We start from the raw sequence: 16,606 nt of genomic DNA, 5'->3' as shown, positions 1-16,606 counted from the left end.
CCTTCATCGGGGCAGGGCTCGTGGGTGTCCACGGGCTGGGGGTGGACGTCTCACGTTTTTCCCGCCCTCCTGCCCTGGATATTGTTCCAACGGATTCGAGACAAACCGCCCGTTTGGAAAACCGCGGTCAGGCTGCAGGGTGAGGGCACTGCCCGAGCTGGCCCCGAGAGCCCGAGCTGGGCCCGAGAGCCCGAGGGCCTTTCCCAGCATTCTGGAAGAGCCGGGGACCCGGGGGCAGGAAGAGCCGGGGACCTGGGGGCAGGGAGGGCCCGGGCGCCGAGGCCGCTCGGACGTGGGTCAGACACGGGTGTCAAGGCGGGAGGCCCCTGGCACGTGTCCCGGTGACTTGGGCCCGATGCCCCTCTGGTCCCCCGTTTGTCCCCTGCGTGGCGGGGGTGATGCGGGGACTGGCTGGGCTCCCGTGCGGCAGGCTCGTCTGCACTCACCTCTGGGTCCGGGGTCTCCCAGCTCTCCAGTGGGACCGCGATATCCGGGGGGCCCTCGGGCGCCAGGGTGGCCCATGGAGCCTGGGGGGCCTGGGGGGCCCGGGGGCCCCGCGGGACCAGGCCGGCCGATGGAGCCTGGGGCCAGGGGCTTCCTCAGGTGAGCAGCCAGCTGGGCAATTTGCTCTTTTGGAAAAACAACAACGAGGACTTGGGTCATCGGGGGGCGGGGGGGTGGGTGCCGTGCAAACGCGGGCCCTTAAAGGGAGTTTGTTCATTGACTGGAAGCGCTGGGACTGCTCTGGGCGCCTGGGGTGCTGTCGGAGCCCCTGGTGACCCCGGGAGTGAACCAAGCCCAGAAGGGAGCGTGTGAGACCCTGACACAGTTATATTGGTCCCTTGTAACCGCCTCACCCGTCAGGTTTTTAGAAGGTCTGCCCGGCACTGGGCTCCACGGGAAACCCTGCGGGGGCGGGGGGGGGGGCTCGTCCCGCGTAGACCCTCGGGACCCCAGGGAGTGGCGGAGGGTGAGGGAGCGGCTGGGGTGAAGATGGGGGGGTGGGGTTGAGGACAGCCGGGGCGGGGGTGGGGGTGGCGGCAGAGGCTGCAGAGCTGCCCTAAGGGCTGGGGCGGGGGGGGGCACTTACCGCTGATCACCCCCCCACACAGCTCCCGGATGTGCTGCTCACTGGCCTCTTTCCCCTGAAATTTACCCCCCAGTCACCAGCATATTAGGGGGTGAGCTGGCACCTCTTTGAGGCACCCCCACAATCACACTCTGAAAGTAACCCCGACTGTCTAGAAAAATCCGGATTAAATCGAGGGAGGCCGGATGCCGAGGGGCTTGGGAAGGAGGGGGGCTCACCGGGACTCCGGGCTTTCCCGTGATGCCGGGCATGCCGCGTACGCCCTGCAGGCCCGGGGGGCCCGGGGGGCCGGGGAGGCCGTCTACGCCGCTGGTGCCGTTGGGGCCCTGGATGCCTTTGGGGCCCAGCTCCCCTCGACTGCCAGCCTGGAGAGAGCAGGGGGCTGTGGGGTGGGGCCGAGCCCCCCACATGGGCTCCCCCCTCCTGGTGGGTCACGTGCGACCAGAGGCCCGTCACTGCCTCAAGGCCCAGGGTGGCCAGGGAGCCAGCGTCTGCCAGGCACTCACCTCTCCTTTGGGCCCAACAGGGCCGCTGGGACCCTGCAAAAGAGCAGAAGGGCAGGGGTGGGCTTGGGTTCCCTGCGAGCTGTCGGTTGGAGGGAATCGGTGCCCCAGGGCCCGTCTCGGGAGTTGGGGCGGAAGGAAAAATTGCTCTGTCCCTGAGGCTATTTGACGGCCTCAGAAGGTCCACAGCGGCTCCTCCCTGGATCCAGGAAAGCCGATTACATTGCTGAGGCTGTGTGGCCTCACGACGTTTTTAAACTTCTCCAGGCGCTGGTGAGGAGCTGGCTGGGATTTTCTTACTCTATCCCTGCTCTTTGTTTTTGTCACACACGAGGCAGAGCTGAAGGTCCCTGTGCACCACCTGTGTCCCCAGGAAGCTGCCCAGCAGGACAGGACCAGGGCCTCGGAGCCAACCAGACAGCAGACGGCCCGGGGTCTCATCCTTCTGGCCAGAGAGCCAGCTGCCCCCTGAAGCAGGGAGCCTGAGGGACCAGCTTCTCAGCTCACGCCTGCGCGGCCCCACAGCATAAGGCGGTGGTTCCTGGGGTCAGAGCTGTCCAGGAACTTGCCAGAACAAACCCCACACCCACACACGAGGACACGACCTTGGCTAGAGACAGGAAGGCTTTGCCCTGGGCCGTGAGGCTCTGCAGGAGACAAGGGGCTCAGAGACGCTTAGTCACAACTAGAAACCCCTGGCCACGTGGCCAGAGAGGCCTTCCCCCAAAGGCCCGACTGTCCATTTCGGCCGCTGGCAGGGTCGCTGTCAAGGATTTTATTCCCCACTTAACCTCAGTCTTGGTTCTGTGGGAGCAGCTTCCTTTCCCTAAATCGCACCTCTGAAAGGCCCCGATGGCACACAGGAGGGGCGGGCAGAGAACCTGCGGCTGTGTCCCCAGGGGGGCCGGTCAGCGCCCGGGCCTGGGCTGCCCACAGCCCGTCTGGACCTGCAGGCGCCGCCCGTCTCCCCACCCTGAACGGGCCCAGTCGGCGCTGCACTCATCCCTTGAGGCCAGTGGTCACACTCACCAGCTCTCCTTTGTCCCCAGGAAGGCCGTCGGAGCCCGCGATGCCCTGAAACGACACAGCCCCAAGTCGACCACCTGCCCATGCTGCCTCTCCAACCCCGACGGGGGCTGCGCTCAAGGTCCAGGCCCAGGGCGGGAGGCCCAGCCACCCGGGAGCAGAGCTCAGGCGGGTATAGACGGCTTCCCTCCCCTGGTGCTATGGGGGGCGGGGAGCAGAGCAGCAGCCCCCCGCCCCCGGGCCTTCCAGAGAGAGAGGGTGCTGCCTGGAGAAGCCAAGGCATTTCCCAGGGGCGTGGGGCTGCCGTCTGCACCCACGAAGCTGCTCGCAGGGTCCCGGTCGGCTCCCGGGCTGGGTGCCCAGAGCTGTCATGAGCGAAGTCGGAAGGAGGCAGCCCCTCGCCTGACCTGAAAAGCGTCCACCCACCTGGTCGCCCTTCGGGCCTGTGGCTCCTCCGGGGCCCTGGGCAGAGAAAGACTCGGCGTTAGCACAGCGGGCATCCCCCACACCCACTGTGGGCCCACACTGCTCCGAGCCTGTCCCCGGAGTGCCCCATGGGTTTGTGGCATTGCCTGCGAGGGTGTGACAGTTTAACAGGCCCTGCTGGTGACAGCGAGGTCTCCCGGCTGGGCACCGTCCCGAGAGGAGCCAGGTGCCCGGTGAGCCAGCTTCCCAGTGAATGGGGGTTGGGTGTGACTGCCGGGGTCACCCCAAAGACACTCGGGTCGCTCCAACAGTGGCCCAAGGAAGAACCCACCCAAAGGGCACACCGGTGATCCGTCCCTGCGGCTGCAAAGTGCAGGCGACAGTGGGGGGGGCAGTAACAGGCCCCCACCCCCACCCCGGGATGGGCGCAGCCCCAGGGCCGCCTCTTTCCACATCTCAGAGGCCCTGGAGGCACTGGCGCCTCCTGATCCCTGGAATTTCCTGCCCGGAGGCTAATGAAGGGCCCACTGTCCCAGCCCTAGGCCGTGGTTTCCGTGGCCCCGCCAACCCAGGGCCGCTGCTGGCGGCGACAAGGGGCAGGCGGCCAGCCAAGGAGGCTCGGGGACCCCTGGGGACCTGGTGTAGTGTGGCTGGGCCGGAGCAGAGACGCAGACCCCCAGCCTCCTCCTGGCAGCCCCCAGTCACCTGGTGACCACCACCTGGCCTCAGGCCCTCTGTGTCCTGAGTGTCACAGGACAATAGGGACCCAGAGTGAACCCGCCGGCTATGGAACGCCGTTTGGGAGAACCTCAGAGTTCGAAGCAGTGACAGTGACTCTTGCTTAGGGCGCTGGGTTTCACAGTAAGTGTGCTCCGTGCCGGGTTAGCCCTCAGGAAACCCTCCCCTCGGCCCCAGCAGGCCCGATCACCTGGTTACTGGGCTCCCACAGTGAGGCGCCCTGTGGGGCCTAGGACGTGGGACCACTGTGTGTCCGGTAGGCGGTGGGGGTGGGGAGTGGGGGCTGGACCCCCTCAGTGGGACAGCCACTTACCCGGTCGCCCATGCCACCTCGGAGGCCCTGGGGGCCGGGCAGGCCGGGGGCTCCTGCACTGCCCTTCTGACCCTGCGGACAAGGACGGGCTCCTTAGCATCCAGGGAGGCCCCTCCCCAGCCTGGCAGCCCTGGGCACGAACCACTCACCTGGAAGCCTCGGACACCAGGTGCCCCAGGGGGACCTTGTGGGCCCAGTGCCCCCTGAAAGGCAGAAGGGGAGAGTGAGGTGGGGGGGGCGTCCTAGGGGCGCAGAGGTCAGGCCTGCCCTTGGACCCTGTGCACTAGCCAGACTCGGTGCCAGGCACGGCCGCCCTGGGCCCCGAGGCTGGTGCTGGCATCGTCTCGGTTTGCCATGGGGCCGGGGGGCTGGGACGTGGCTCCCCCAGCACGGAGGTCTCCAGGGCAGGACAGCTCGGGCCTGGCCATCACCGTGTCCCCTCTTTCCTGGGTTTGGGTCGTTCCTGCATGTAAAAACACCACCCCGGCCTGCACAGAAAGTGGGCCCACTCAGCCATGGCCCCATGCCCACGCCCCCTCATGCCCCCACTTACCGCCGAGCCCCTGTGGCCAGCCTCGCCGCGCTCCCCGGGGGCGCCCACATCTCCCTGCACACAGGGACAGGGACAGGGTGTCAGCAGGGTCCCTACAGACTGGGTGGGGGTGGGGGTGGGGGTGGGGTGCGGGTGGGGTGTAGGTACTCACGGGGACGCCGGGCTCTCCCGAGGGGCCAGCCTCGCCCAGCTCTCCAGCTCGGCCCTGCAGGGGAGGAAGTGCCCTGAGAACCTGCTGGTATCCCCGCATCCAGGGCCAGGCTGTGGCCTGTGTCTCCCCCTCCCCCCAGAAAGCACCACATACCAGTTCTCCTTTCTCACCCTTGGACCCTGCTCGGCCAGGGAGACCCTGTGGACAGAGGTCAGAGGTCAGAGCTGCCGCATCCAGAGGCACATGAGGCCAGAGGGGCGCCTACAGCTTCTCCGTAGGCCTTGACACACAGCGCCCCACATGCGCCCCACGCGAGGGGACTGCTGGCGCTGTCCCTGGGGACTCCGTGCACTCACTCACCGGCAGCCCATCGGGTCCCTTCTCTCCTGGGGCACCGCTGCGGCCAGCTTCTCCCTGTGGGAGTTTGGGGGGACACCGGGTGCTGAGGTCTTGGAGGCTGAACCCCCACAGACCCCCTCCCCTGCAGACCGCCAGCTGGTACCAACCTTCTCGCCGTCGAGGCCTGGCACGCCGTCCCGGCCGTCCTTGCCTGGCATGCCCTGGGGACCCGATGGTGTGAGGCCTGAGGCCAGGTGCCCCCCCACCCTGCAGCCTGCTCGCCCTCCAGGCAGCTCCCTCCGCCACCTGCATCTGCACCACCTAGGCTCAGTGGGCAGGTGGTGACCTGCGCTGCCCTCCCATCGAGCAGGTGAGGGTGGGGAGGGGCCACCCAGACCCTTCACGGCCAGGGAGTTGTGCCCACTTTGAATGTGGAAAACTGGTTTGGGAGCCAGGACTCGGGCTCTCAGGCCTGACTAATCCCACAGCCACGTGCTGGAAGGTGGCAGAGCCCTGCCCCCACTGCCAGGCCCACCTGAGCTGTACCTGGGGGTGGGGCTTCCCAGGGGCTGAGGTGGGGAAGGGGCCAGGAGGAGGGGCAAGTCCAGGCTGAGCGTGCCCACACCTGTCACACTCACACACACCCCCCCAGAATGCCCACACCTGTCACACACACACACAGATGAGCTCAGCCTAAGACCCTCTCCCTCTGCTTGGTCTGGACCCAAAAGAAGCTGCAGCCTCGGACAAAATGGAATTTGGGGGGCTGTTCACCACTACGAGGCATTTCCAGCCAGTGAGAGCAGAGCATTAAACCAGGGAGCGCCAGTCGCCTGCCGGGCCCGACCGCGGAAGAACCATTCTCCAGGGCAAGCAGGGAGCCACCTGCCCGTCCCTGCGCTGGCAGCCGCGGCTACTCACCGGCTCTCCGCCCGGCCCGGCCATGCCAGGGACGCCTTTGGGCCCAGGTCTGCCCTAAAAGACACGCAAGCGCCCGCCGTCAGGACGGCGGGGACGGCCCCTCCCAGGCCACCTCACGGGGCTGGGGACAGGGACGCGCCAGGCGCCCTGCCCACCCCTCTCCAGACGCGGGGTTGTGCTCAGCCGGCAGCCGCCAGGGAACGGCCAGTCTACTCCGGAGCTCTCCTAGGATCCTGGGGACGCTGGAGCATCTCGAGGCCGCTGGACCTCTGGCCACCGGGCTCAGGAGGGGGACAGTGGGGCTGGTCCGGAGCAGTCACTTCAGTTCATCTCAAGATGCTTAATCGTCTCGGCCTCACACTCCCTCAGCCCGAGTCGCGTCCTCTGTCTCCACCTCACAGGGGCGGGCGGGCGGGCAACCTCGGCACAAGGTCAGGCCCCACCGCCAGGGCCTATCGCCGCGCGTGAGGACTTGGACCCCAGAGGGAGGGTGGACCTCTGGCCCCTCCAGAGAGGAGAGTGTTAGGTGACGGCAGCTTCAAGGAGCCACGGGAGGGCTCCTGGGAGAGCTGCCCCAGCGGGGGGAGAGCAGGGGCCCCCAGGCCCAGCCTGGCACCATCCAGGGCTCATACCTGCCCACGCTTCCCTGAACTTGCCTCTGTGGGCCCCCGCCCCCCACCCCCGATCAGGCCCTTCTGGGGACGGTCCCAGAGAACCAGGTGTGTTCACTTACGAGGTCACCCTTGGGGCCGCGGACCCCCTCTGGGCCCCTCTCGCCTCTGTCACCCTGAAATGACAAGGGGGGGCAGGGGATTAACTCAAGAAGTTGGGAGAGGAGTTCCCCAGTGGCTCAGTGGGTTAAGGATCTGGTGTTGTCACTGCTGGGATGCAGTTTCAATCCCTGGCCTGGGGAACTTCTGAAGGCCATGGGCCCAGGCCCCTCCCCCCAAAAAAGGTGGGAGAGCTGGACTGAGGGGGGTGGGGGACAGTCAGCGTGTGGAGTGGGGACGCTGCCTAGGGTCGCAGAGGCCAGATGGACGCACATCGCACCGCACGTCCTGTCTGGAAAGAAAAAGCACACAAATCTCCCACCAAGACAACCCACTCCTTTGGCCGACTCGCCCCCCAGGTGTGGTCACTGGTACCTGCCCATGTGACACCCCCCCCCCCCGGTGTGGCCATGGGATGGTTCAGCCCCAGGAAGGGTGAGCACAGCCCAGGGGGCAGAGGGGCTGGGGAAGGCGTCTGAGAGGAGGAGAGACCACGGGCTGGGGAAGGCGTCTGAGAGGAGGAGAGACCACAGCCTGGGCCTGTACAGGCCCCCCCTCCACCCCCAGACACACACGTACCACTTTCCCAGGGGCTCCTGGGATTCCGGGGGGCCCTCGGAACCCGATGGGACCCTGTGGAGGCGAAGGGGGCTCTGAGGCCTCTCGTCGAAGCCTGGCCATCATTCCCCCAGAACACCCAGCTCCCGAAGGGGCCCTGCCCCAATTAGCCCCCCAGGGGTTCCCGAACCCTCTTGCCTCCCCCATTGGCCCCTCCCATCCCCCTTTGGCCTGAGCCACAAAACCTTCACAGCTCGGGTTGGGGGAAGCGTCGGGTTGGGCCCAGAAGCAGCCCACCCACGGCCACTGGTCAGGCCCGAGCTCACAGGCCCTTCTGACGTCTGGACTGGCCAGCGGGGGCCCTGCAGACTTACCCGGTCCCCGGAGGGTCCAAGTGGCCCTGGAAGTCCTCGCAGCCCCCGCGGACCCTACAGGGAGAGAGCTGGAGCTGTAGAGCCAGGCCAGCGGGCCCCCTGACTCACACCCCCGGGAGCCACTGAAGGGGCCTGGTTTCTTCCCGGCAAGCCCTTGGCCTTGGCCCTGAAGGGGGCCACGCCTCCTGCGATGAGCAGCCCGGCAGAGGCAGGACCCCGGCCTGGTCCCTCCAGCCCTGAGCCGTCGGAGGGGCTCCTGTCTCACATCCCGACCCGTCCACCCCTCCCCCACTTACCTGCAGCCCCACAGTGCCCGGGATGCCAGGGGGCCCAGGGGGGCCCGGGTCACCCTGCAAGAGGCAGACAAAGTGGTAGTGAGGGGGGTGAGGCCCGAGCTCTCCCGGCACCGCTCCACGCCGGCTTGTCCCCCTACCCAGCCCTCAGGGGCGCTGCCCCACTTCACAGCGGAGCCGCTGAGGCTGAGGGGCCCGGGTCCTCCTCCGTCCAGCAAGGACCCAGCCCTTCCCAGACGCCTCCTCCTGCCGGGGGCCGCCCCCCTCTGTTGCTCAGGAGGCGGTCTGGCCACACCCACTGCACTAGAGGGCCCCCAGCCCCCGCCCCGGCCCGTGGAGGAGGACAGACTCCCTCCAGGGCAGTGGCCATGGGGGAGTGTGGCGGGGACGGCTGGGGCCACTGTGAGCCGAAGCCAACCTTTTCAGCCCGCAGCGGGCCTGCCCAAGACCAGGGCGTCCGAGTGAGGCCAGGTGGGGGCTCTGGGCAGAGACCCTGTCCCACAACACCGGCGCTGGGACGCGTGCCCCAGGGCAGCCAGCCCCACCCCCGGCGCCACCCAGCCACCGCCCGCCTTCACCTTCTCGCCATCCTTGCCAACTTCTCCTTGCTCCCCTTTGTAGCCGGTGGGTCCCTGCAAGTCGGCAGTGGGCAGACAGTCACAGACCCACCCCCCCAGGCAGCTCTGCCCAGCCCCCAGCCCAGACGGGGAAGGTAGAGGCACAGGGCGGGGCCAGGGAAGGGGCGGGGCCATGCCAGTGCCTAGCTGGTCTCGGTGCTGAAGGGGGACAGGGACAGAGCGAGGCCCCTAGACAGGGTGGGAGGCCAGCCCCCCTTTCTTCCTGGAAGTTTGGCAGGATTTTTGGACCCCCCCTTCCCCCGCCCCGGCTCTCATCCCACGTGGTGGCCCAGCCACTTCTCGCATGTGAAGGCTGGCTGGGGTCTGAGTCGACCCTGACCCTTGAGGGCTGCTCACCTTGAACCCGGGCATTCCCGGGGGCCCCGGGGGGCCTGGCGGACAGATGGCTGGGCACTGCAGGGAAACCGAGAGGTCAGACCCCTCCCAGACCAACAGGGGCTGACGCGGAGGTCAGAACCCGGGGGCCAGCAGACGGGGCCGCTCGGCGCGCAGGTGACGGGGACCTTGGGCCCTGGGGCCTCCAGCGCAGCCCAGACAGGGTGTCTGTCATTCAGAGCGGCCGGGCTGGGCCGGGGCCGGGGCGGGCGCTGCCTGGGGCCAGACGGCAGCCGGCTCACAGCCCGGCTCCAATTTCGCAGCCACCGAGCAGCCCTGGTTCTAAGCAGCTATTCAGCGTGGGGGCTGCCGGCTTCACAAAGGCGCCTTTATCACGTGCGCCGCCGGCAGCCAGCTCGGCTCAGGGGTCCCCATGGTGACAGAGGTGCTTTAGGGACAGGCGGGGGCTCCGAAGCACAGGCTAAGGCTCCACACCTGGGGTCTCCGCGGGGCTCTAGATGGCCCCGTGACTGGTCAGGCACAGGGCGGGGACCACCTCCCTGCACCCCCTCCCCAGACAATCCCTCAACCCTCCCCCCCCGGGGGGGGGCTCAGCCGCGCCCCCCGGAGGCCCCCAAGTCCAGGCCCCTCTGGAGGACAAAGCTCAACCACCAGCCATGGGTCCCGGACGCTGAAACCTCCGTGATGGGAAGAGCCCCGTCCGAGCCTCCGGTGCGCCCCCCGCGCCCTGCGCTCGCAGCCCTTGAAGCCTGTGCCCAGGAGGCGGCTTGTCGAACGTGGGCTCTGGCTTCAGTGAACGCAGCCCTGCACAGCCGCTCGTGCGGGGGCGCCACGGGGACTGGTGCTGGGGGTGGGGGCTGCACCGAGCCCCATGTCCCTAGGGACCCCCGCCCCTGCCCCCCCAACCCCCCCACTCTCCAGGCAGGTCTGGAGCCCTTCCCACCAAGAAGGCACCCCCACAAAAGGCTCCCCAAGGCTGCGCGTGCCCACCTGAAGGTCTGTAGCGCCTTCGGGGAGGACCCCTGGGTGACCCTGGAACACGGAGACGCCAGCTTGACACAGCCCACGTCCCTCCCTCCACTCCGCCTACCACCACAAGGGGGCCCGGGGCCCTTCACCCCCCAGTGGCCAGTGCCAGGGCTGCTGGCCCATCTGCAGGGCAGTGACAATGACAGAAACCACCTACCCTTGGGGCGGGGTGGCCACCAGGCCTGAGCCCCTCCAGCTCCAGATCAGCCGACCCAGCTGCTGCCCCCCAGTCCTTGGAACCAAGGGTGGTTTGTGGCCAAGAGTCTCCACCCAGCCATGGGTCCCAGGGGGCCTGAGGATGGGCACCCTGGGGACAGGGGAGCCGAGCCCACCACACAGTCACCATCCGTGCCTGAAACCCTCCCCCAGAAGCTCTGGAGCCCCTGCCCAATACTCACAGGGGGTCCCGGGGGGCCTGGGGGGCCAGGAAGTCCTGGGAGTCCAGAGGGTCCCTGTGGGGGGTTACGACTTAGGGCAGGACGAGCCCCCACCTGAGGTGAGGTGACCAGCACCCGCTCTGAAGATGCCCTTACGATGCTTCCCGCCACCACCCCGCCCTGCCCCTGCCGTGTGCCCCCTGAGACCTGGTCTGCCCTGACCCGGGCTGTCAGCCACTGGGCCCACCTAGAGAGGAAGCGGGGAAGGAGAGCAAGAGGAAGGAAGGAAAGCCGGGGTCCCCAAGGTTGAATCTGGGGGAGTCCTGGCAGCTACTCACCGGGGGGCCCCGGAGGCCGATCCCTCCTGGGGGGCCGCTCACCCCTGCCTCTCCCTGGGGAGGTAAGAAGTGAGAGATGGGGTCTGCACTCCAGGCCCTGGGGACCCTGTGTTCCCACGCACAGGGCAGGGACTCAAGCCCCACTCCCGGCCCTGGTGTGGGGCCCGGAGGCCACGTCAGCTGTGGGGGTGGGGGCCATGCTTGGGTGGGGGCCACGACGGTTGTCAGTACTCACGGGGGGTCCAGGGAGGCCTTTGCCCTGCAACACCAAGCAGGGGGTCAGAACCTGCTGGGGCCAGAGGGGTCGCCCACCACCCACCCCCTCCCCTGAGCTGGTCACATGGGTCGTGGGGGACGAGCGCCTGGGGGGAGGGCGCAGCCCCGACAGTGCTCAGGACCCCAGCAGAGACTGCAGAGAGGGCTGGGCCCAGAGTCTCGGGGCCCCACACTCCCGCGGGATGAGAACAGGTACTCACCCCCAGCCCAGGTGGTCCCGGGGGTCCCAGGCTTCCCTGCAGGAGGAAGTGAGGCGTCAGGGGTGGGCTGGAGCCAGGCGCCCTCACTTGTGTTTGCAAACCTGTCCCCCTCCCTCCCGAGTCCATCTCTTCTGCGGAGGGGCCCCCATTTTACTGAAGGCAGGTGTGGGGGGTAACCGCTGATGCCCCAGGGGCCTGGGACTGGTCCTTCTCCAGCAATCCTGCTGAGGAAAAGCCAAAAGAATCCCTTCCCAGGGGCTCTGCTGCAGGCTGGACAGGCCACCAGGAAGGCCCACATCAGGTGGGACCTGCACTGCACATGAAAGCCCGATGCCCGCCTCCTCCAGGAAGCCCGCTGGCCTCCTCGGCCACAGCAGGGGGCCTGAATCTCAGCAGCCAACACCCTCCTGGTCCTCTGGTGGCCTCACATCCCAAGAATGAGGTCCTTGTACCGCTCTCAGGCTCCCTGCAGAAAGCCTGGACCTAGCACCCCCGTCCCCGGCCCTTGCCCCCAGCCCCAGCAAAGGACCTGCCCACCACAGGCAGCCTCTCCCTTGTTTCCCACTCAGAACGCTCCCGCGGGTGGGATCTGCCGCCCTGGCCTCCTGTCCTCTACACCCCAGGGCTGGGGGATGGTCACTTCTCGAAGGGGTGAGAGGGAGAAGGGGGTGTTGGGCTCAGCTTTGCACTGGAAGCCATGAGAGGAGGAAGCTCTCCTGCCAAGCTGGTTGCTCAGAAGGCAGGTTTCCGTGGACAGTGATCAGACTTACATACAGGAAGGCTGGGGAACCACAGGCCCCTCAGGTAGGCACGGAGGGGCAGCGTGCACAGGGGCAGGGGGAGGGACAAGGGTACCTGGGGCCGGTCACTCCCCAACCACACCAGCCCCCGCCCCCATGGTCTGAGGGCTAGGACAGCTCTGACCAGAGGGGGGCGTGGGACAGGGAGGGCACGTCCCACGGAGGTGGGGGGGGTGTGTGCCCTCCTGCCCCTCCCTCCACTGCAGGGGCGGATCCCGGTCAGTCCAGTCACAGCAGCTGCCCTCAGAACCACCAGCCTCATGCCCTGGGGACAGGCAGGGCTCAGCCTGGCTACCCCTGGCCGGGACCCCGCCCCGAACTAAATTAAGCAGCTGCCTTACCCGTTCTCCAGGGGCGCCCTTGGGTCCAGGGGGTCCATCCTGCCCAGTCAGACCCTGGAGGAGGAGGTGGAAGGAGAGCTGGAGGGTCACGTGAGAAGGACACGTCCCCACAGGGGAAGGAGCAGCCGGGCCCTTCCCCGAGTAAAGTCGGTCCAGAGCAGGTCACAAAGACCCTTGGGTCTGGGATTTGCCCTCCTGGCCCCATCCCCGGTCCCGCTGGGGGGCTGGGGGCAGCCGGTGGGAAACCAGTCGCTGGAGCACCTGCTGGCGTCGCCGAGCGCAGCAGACAGGGGCGTTCGCTTCTCAGACACGCACCCCCCCCGCCCCCGCAGTGCTTGCAAAGCCTCTGGTCCTGACGCCCCTCGATGCAGAGAGCGGGTGGGGGGCGGGGGGCTCGGAGGCGGCTGGATAATGGGCCTTTGTTCCCAGGGAAGCATGAGCTGGCAAGACCTTCACCTCTCCTGGGCGCTGGCTCTGCGTCTGGCAGACAGGGCCAGACACTAACGGTTCTGGGATAAAGGCCAAGGGCCCCCCGCCGGGGACATGGAGAGACCCTCTTGGGACGGGGGTTCCTGCTTGAGGAGGCCCAGCTGGAGAACAGCAATTAAGCCGGACTGCTGGGCGCTGGGATGGGGGCCTCCGGGCCGGGCGGGGGATGGGGGAGGGTGGCGCCCCGGGGAGGCGGGCACACTCACGTCCACACCGGGCAGTCCCGGCAGCCCGGCCTCTCCTGGCTTCCCTGGCTTCCCCGGGGCCCCTTTCGGTCCCTGTGGGGGAAAAGGGCAGAGCGTGAGAGAGCTTGGCCTTCACCAACAAGACAAGTGTTATCCAGGGGGCATGGCCGGCAACCCGGGAGGCTCCCTCTCCAGGGCCCAGCGCCCTGCAGACCCGGCTGCCGCTCACTCCCACGCCCACCAGCCTCCTCCCCTTCCTCGGCCAGAACGTCTTGGCCTCCGCAGCTAAGGGCCAGGGGATCCCTCTGCGGGACCCTCAGGGAGCACAGCCCCTGTTCATTCGACAGGTTACCTGTCCCCCTGCCCACCTGTGGGGGCACTGACCCCAAGGAGCTCCAAAGCCAGACCCTGCCCAGAGAGGCAGCGAGCCCCAGCACCCCCTCCCCACCCTTCCTGCTCTGCACCCACCCCTGCTCCCAGGCCTTCCCTTTGGCGACCCAGGGCTGGGACCCGCCGTCAGTGACTGTTCTGTTTTAGGCCCACCCCCCTCCAGACTGGAAGGAGGCTTGCTCCCCGCCCCCACCGCCGCCGGACACTCACCGAGGGTCCAGGCAGCCCCGGAGGACCAACTTCTCCCTGCAGAGGGGAGACGACACGTGACCAAGCGTCCCTGGGAAAGGCCATCCCAGGGGGAGCTGGGCTGTACCCAGAAGACAAGACAGAGCCCTCAGCCCGCTGTCCACGTCTGGGGGCACCGCCCTCACAGGGCCAGGCGCAGAGGCCGCAGTGGGGAGAAAGGTGAGCTGGACGGACTGGGGGCTTTGCTCACTTTGAGGGCACACGGAGGCCCCCAGAGTGACGGGAGGCATCGTGAAGGCCCGCCCTCCACCTGCCTGAGAAACTTCAGAGCCTGGGGGGAGGTGTAGCCCCCCAGGCACGTGGAGGATCGAGGAGGCGCCCAGCACCCCCCGCCCCGACCACCGCTGCATCTGCCTCTCACCCGAGGCTTCACGGCTACGTGGCAGGTGGAAGTGTCCCCAGAATGAATGGTTGGGTCTGCTGGGGAGCCCTGGGCCCTGAGTCCCCAGCCCCACCAGGAACAGGCTGGGCGCAGGTGGCGGGGAGGCCACCGGGTCCAGGGCTCCACATGGCTGCCCTGGGCGACAGCCCTGCAGGGGGTGGCAAGGGGGAGACAGGACCATTAAGGGCCAGGCAGGGCCCCAGGGACTCAGGAAGCCGAGGACCAGTCTAGGGGGCTCCACCTAGAGGAGGGAGGAGAGGCCTGGGGGCCTGACTCTCACGGCCGTGACTGGGGGGCTCTCACCTCAGTGGGGGTCTGGGGGCGGGCTGCAGGCTTTCACCTGCCCCCCACACTTCCCCGGGTTGCACACAGGCTGGGGTGCCCTTGGAGGAGGCCATTTCTGGGGCAGAGCTAGCCAAGCCCCCTCCAGGGGGGGCTCTGACCCCCAGCAGCTGCCAACAAGACCCCCCCCAGGGGGCCAGGTCCCACCCTGGGCCTCCTCCCCAGAAAACAGGACCCGTTCTGGGTCCCTCACAGTCGATGCCCGCCTTTCCCATCCAGAGGGCGCTGCATGGCCACCCTGCCCGCTCTGGGGAGGCAGTGCCCCGGGGGGCTGCCCAGTAAGGATCAAGGACCCTCTCTGTCCTGTTTCACATCCCACACGGGATGCTGAGCCAGCGCCCCAGTCCTGGGGGGTGGGGGGACTTCTCTACCCATCAGGCCTGGGGCTCAGGGAGGTTGGGGCCAGAGCAAGAAGCCCACAGACGCCCCAGCCTTTCCCGTCCGCAAAACTCACATCAATGCCGTCCTTGCCCGGCTTCCCAGGGGGCCCTTGCGGGCCAGGGGGGCCTCGCGGTCCCGCTTTCTGAAAGAGACAAGTCGTCAGGCAGCTGTACCCCCACTCTCTCCTGCCAGGCACGTCCCCCTGTGTGGCCTTGGGGCGGCACCCCCCCCCCCAGTGTTCTCTCTTCTCAGTCTGGGGACGTTGATGAGCCAGGGCCTATCCAGCGGCCAGCGACCCCAGCCCTCCTCAGGGACCCCAGAGCCTCAGGTTACGGCAGCACCCTGCCTTCCTCACTTGGCCAAGCCTGGAAAGGGACAAAAGACGCCAGCCCCCACCCGGTGAGCAAGGGGCAGCCCCCAGGCTCGTCCCCGAGGTGTCCGGGCATCCGTGGGGGCTCAGCCGGGCAACGGTGAGCCTGTGCCCAGAAGGTGAGGGGACTATGGGGTGACTAGGCTGTGCCCACCGTCCCCAAGCGCCCTGGGCTTCCTGGCTCCCTTGCCGACCCCGGGTGGCTGCAGGGGAGGAGTGGGGCACTTATTCGCTGGCTGCTCTGACCTCAGAGCCGAGGACCCCCCACTCTGGGCTGTGCTGGACGGCAAGCCCCGCGCACCGGGGCCCGCACTCACCTGCGCCTGGGTCACAGTCAAGGTGGCAGCCAGGAGCTGCCCGAGCAGGAGCAGGGCCAGCATGGGGGCGCGGGCCATGGCTGCACTCACGCTCTGAGCTCTGAGCGGCGTCGGGGCAGCAGCCGGCCTCGAGCTGGCTGGCTCGGCAGGCGGGGCTGGCGCTGGGCCGCCGCCAGCCCCCGCCCCGCGGGCCCTCGCACAAGCCCCCCATTCAACGGGGCCCACCTGGGAGGGCGGGGGCGTCCGCGCTCCCTGCCGAGCCGGCCCGGCGCCGCTCGCTGCCAGAGGACGCAGCCCAGGGGGAGCTTTCTGGCCAGGCTCTGAGTTAAAATTAACCCGGGACTGGTGAGCTTCACAGAGCCGCCTTTCAGCGAAAAGGAAAGAAAGAGGTTCTTTTCTCCGTGGCTCCTCCGCGGGCGTGGGGCCGGAGAAAACCACGTCGAGGTCTCCTCTGCAGAAGCGCAGTCTGGTCCTGCCCGTGGATGGGTGAGCGTACGCCCCTCCCAGGGTCTTCCGAGGGACCCAGGCCGCCCGAGGCCCAGGGAGACCCCCGGAGAGGGTGAACGCGCCTGTGCCAGCGCCAGACAGGACCCAGGCTCCCGCTCCCCGGCCCTCACCCCAAACTGTAACTGGACTGAGTGGTCCGTGCCCAAGGCCAGCCCCGGCAAAGACCACCCTCTCCCAAGCACCCACTGCCCTGAGAGCAAAGCGGTGGCCTTGGCAGAGATGAGCAAGTGCCACCGGGATCCCGGGGCCCCCGTCAGAGCGTTGACCAGCTCTGAGGCTGCTGGGCCCTCTCGCACAAGCCTGGGCAGCTCTGCCTCAGCCTGGGAGGGCGAGGGACACTCCAACGCCCAGGTCACCTCCAGAGCCCCCTGGATGCTCAGAATCCCAGCCTCGCCCCAGGCATCCGAAGCTTTAGGGTCCCTGGGAAACGCCGTCTGAGGAGGCGTTTCATGCCTGTAGGTGGGAACCCAGGGTTTCTGAGTGGATGGGAGTCAACCCGGGAGGGGGCGTGCGGGGAAGCAGATGGACTCAATAAGAACCTCCTGGAGTTCCCACTGTGGCTCAGGGGAAATAAACCCGGCTGGTATCCATGGGGACTGGGGTT

At 67.9% G+C, this 16,606-nt stretch overlaps 1 protein-coding gene across 1 annotated transcript in view; it reads right to left on the bottom strand.

The window, feature by feature from the left end:
- COL9A3 (collagen type IX alpha 3 chain) overlaps positions 1–16,606 on the bottom strand; it is a 20,121-nt gene extending 3,515 nt beyond the window's left edge. The window contains exons 1-30 of the mRNA XM_021078227.1: positions 15,496–16,606; positions 14,882–14,950; positions 13,665–13,700; positions 13,086–13,157; positions 12,391–12,444; positions 11,250–11,285; positions 11,009–11,032; positions 10,774–10,827; positions 10,457–10,510; positions 10,020–10,061; positions 9,030–9,086; positions 8,634–8,687; positions 8,059–8,112; positions 7,763–7,816; positions 7,410–7,463; positions 6,794–6,847; positions 6,061–6,114; positions 5,307–5,360; positions 5,161–5,214; positions 4,954–4,998; positions 4,801–4,854; positions 4,650–4,703; positions 4,246–4,299; positions 4,097–4,168; positions 3,046–3,081; positions 2,623–2,667; positions 1,597–1,629; positions 1,309–1,455; positions 1,091–1,145; positions 447–629 (exon numbers count right to left, since the gene is read on the bottom strand). Coding sequence (XP_020933886.1) covers positions 447–629; positions 1,091–1,145; positions 1,309–1,455; positions 1,597–1,629; positions 2,623–2,667; positions 3,046–3,081; positions 4,097–4,168; positions 4,246–4,299; positions 4,650–4,703; positions 4,801–4,854; positions 4,954–4,998; positions 5,161–5,214; positions 5,307–5,360; positions 6,061–6,114; positions 6,794–6,847; positions 7,410–7,463; positions 7,763–7,816; positions 8,059–8,112; positions 8,634–8,687; positions 9,030–9,086; positions 10,020–10,061; positions 10,457–10,510; positions 10,774–10,827; positions 11,009–11,032; positions 11,250–11,285; positions 12,391–12,444; positions 13,086–13,157; positions 13,665–13,700; positions 14,882–14,950; positions 15,496–15,573 — 1,786 coding nt within the window. The 5' untranslated portion in view covers positions 15,574–16,606. The remainder of the gene's footprint in view (positions 1–446; positions 630–1,090; positions 1,146–1,308; positions 1,456–1,596; positions 1,630–2,622; positions 2,668–3,045; positions 3,082–4,096; positions 4,169–4,245; positions 4,300–4,649; positions 4,704–4,800; positions 4,855–4,953; positions 4,999–5,160; positions 5,215–5,306; positions 5,361–6,060; positions 6,115–6,793; positions 6,848–7,409; positions 7,464–7,762; positions 7,817–8,058; positions 8,113–8,633; positions 8,688–9,029; positions 9,087–10,019; positions 10,062–10,456; positions 10,511–10,773; positions 10,828–11,008; positions 11,033–11,249; positions 11,286–12,390; positions 12,445–13,085; positions 13,158–13,664; positions 13,701–14,881; positions 14,951–15,495) is intronic.

This window comes from Sus scrofa, chromosome 17, assembly GCF_000003025.6.
Source record: "Sus scrofa isolate TJ Tabasco breed Duroc chromosome 17, Sscrofa11.1, whole genome shotgun sequence".
Lineage (NCBI taxonomy): Eukaryota > Metazoa > Chordata > Mammalia > Artiodactyla > Suidae > Sus > Sus scrofa.
This window is presented reverse-complemented; position numbering and strand designations above follow the sequence as displayed.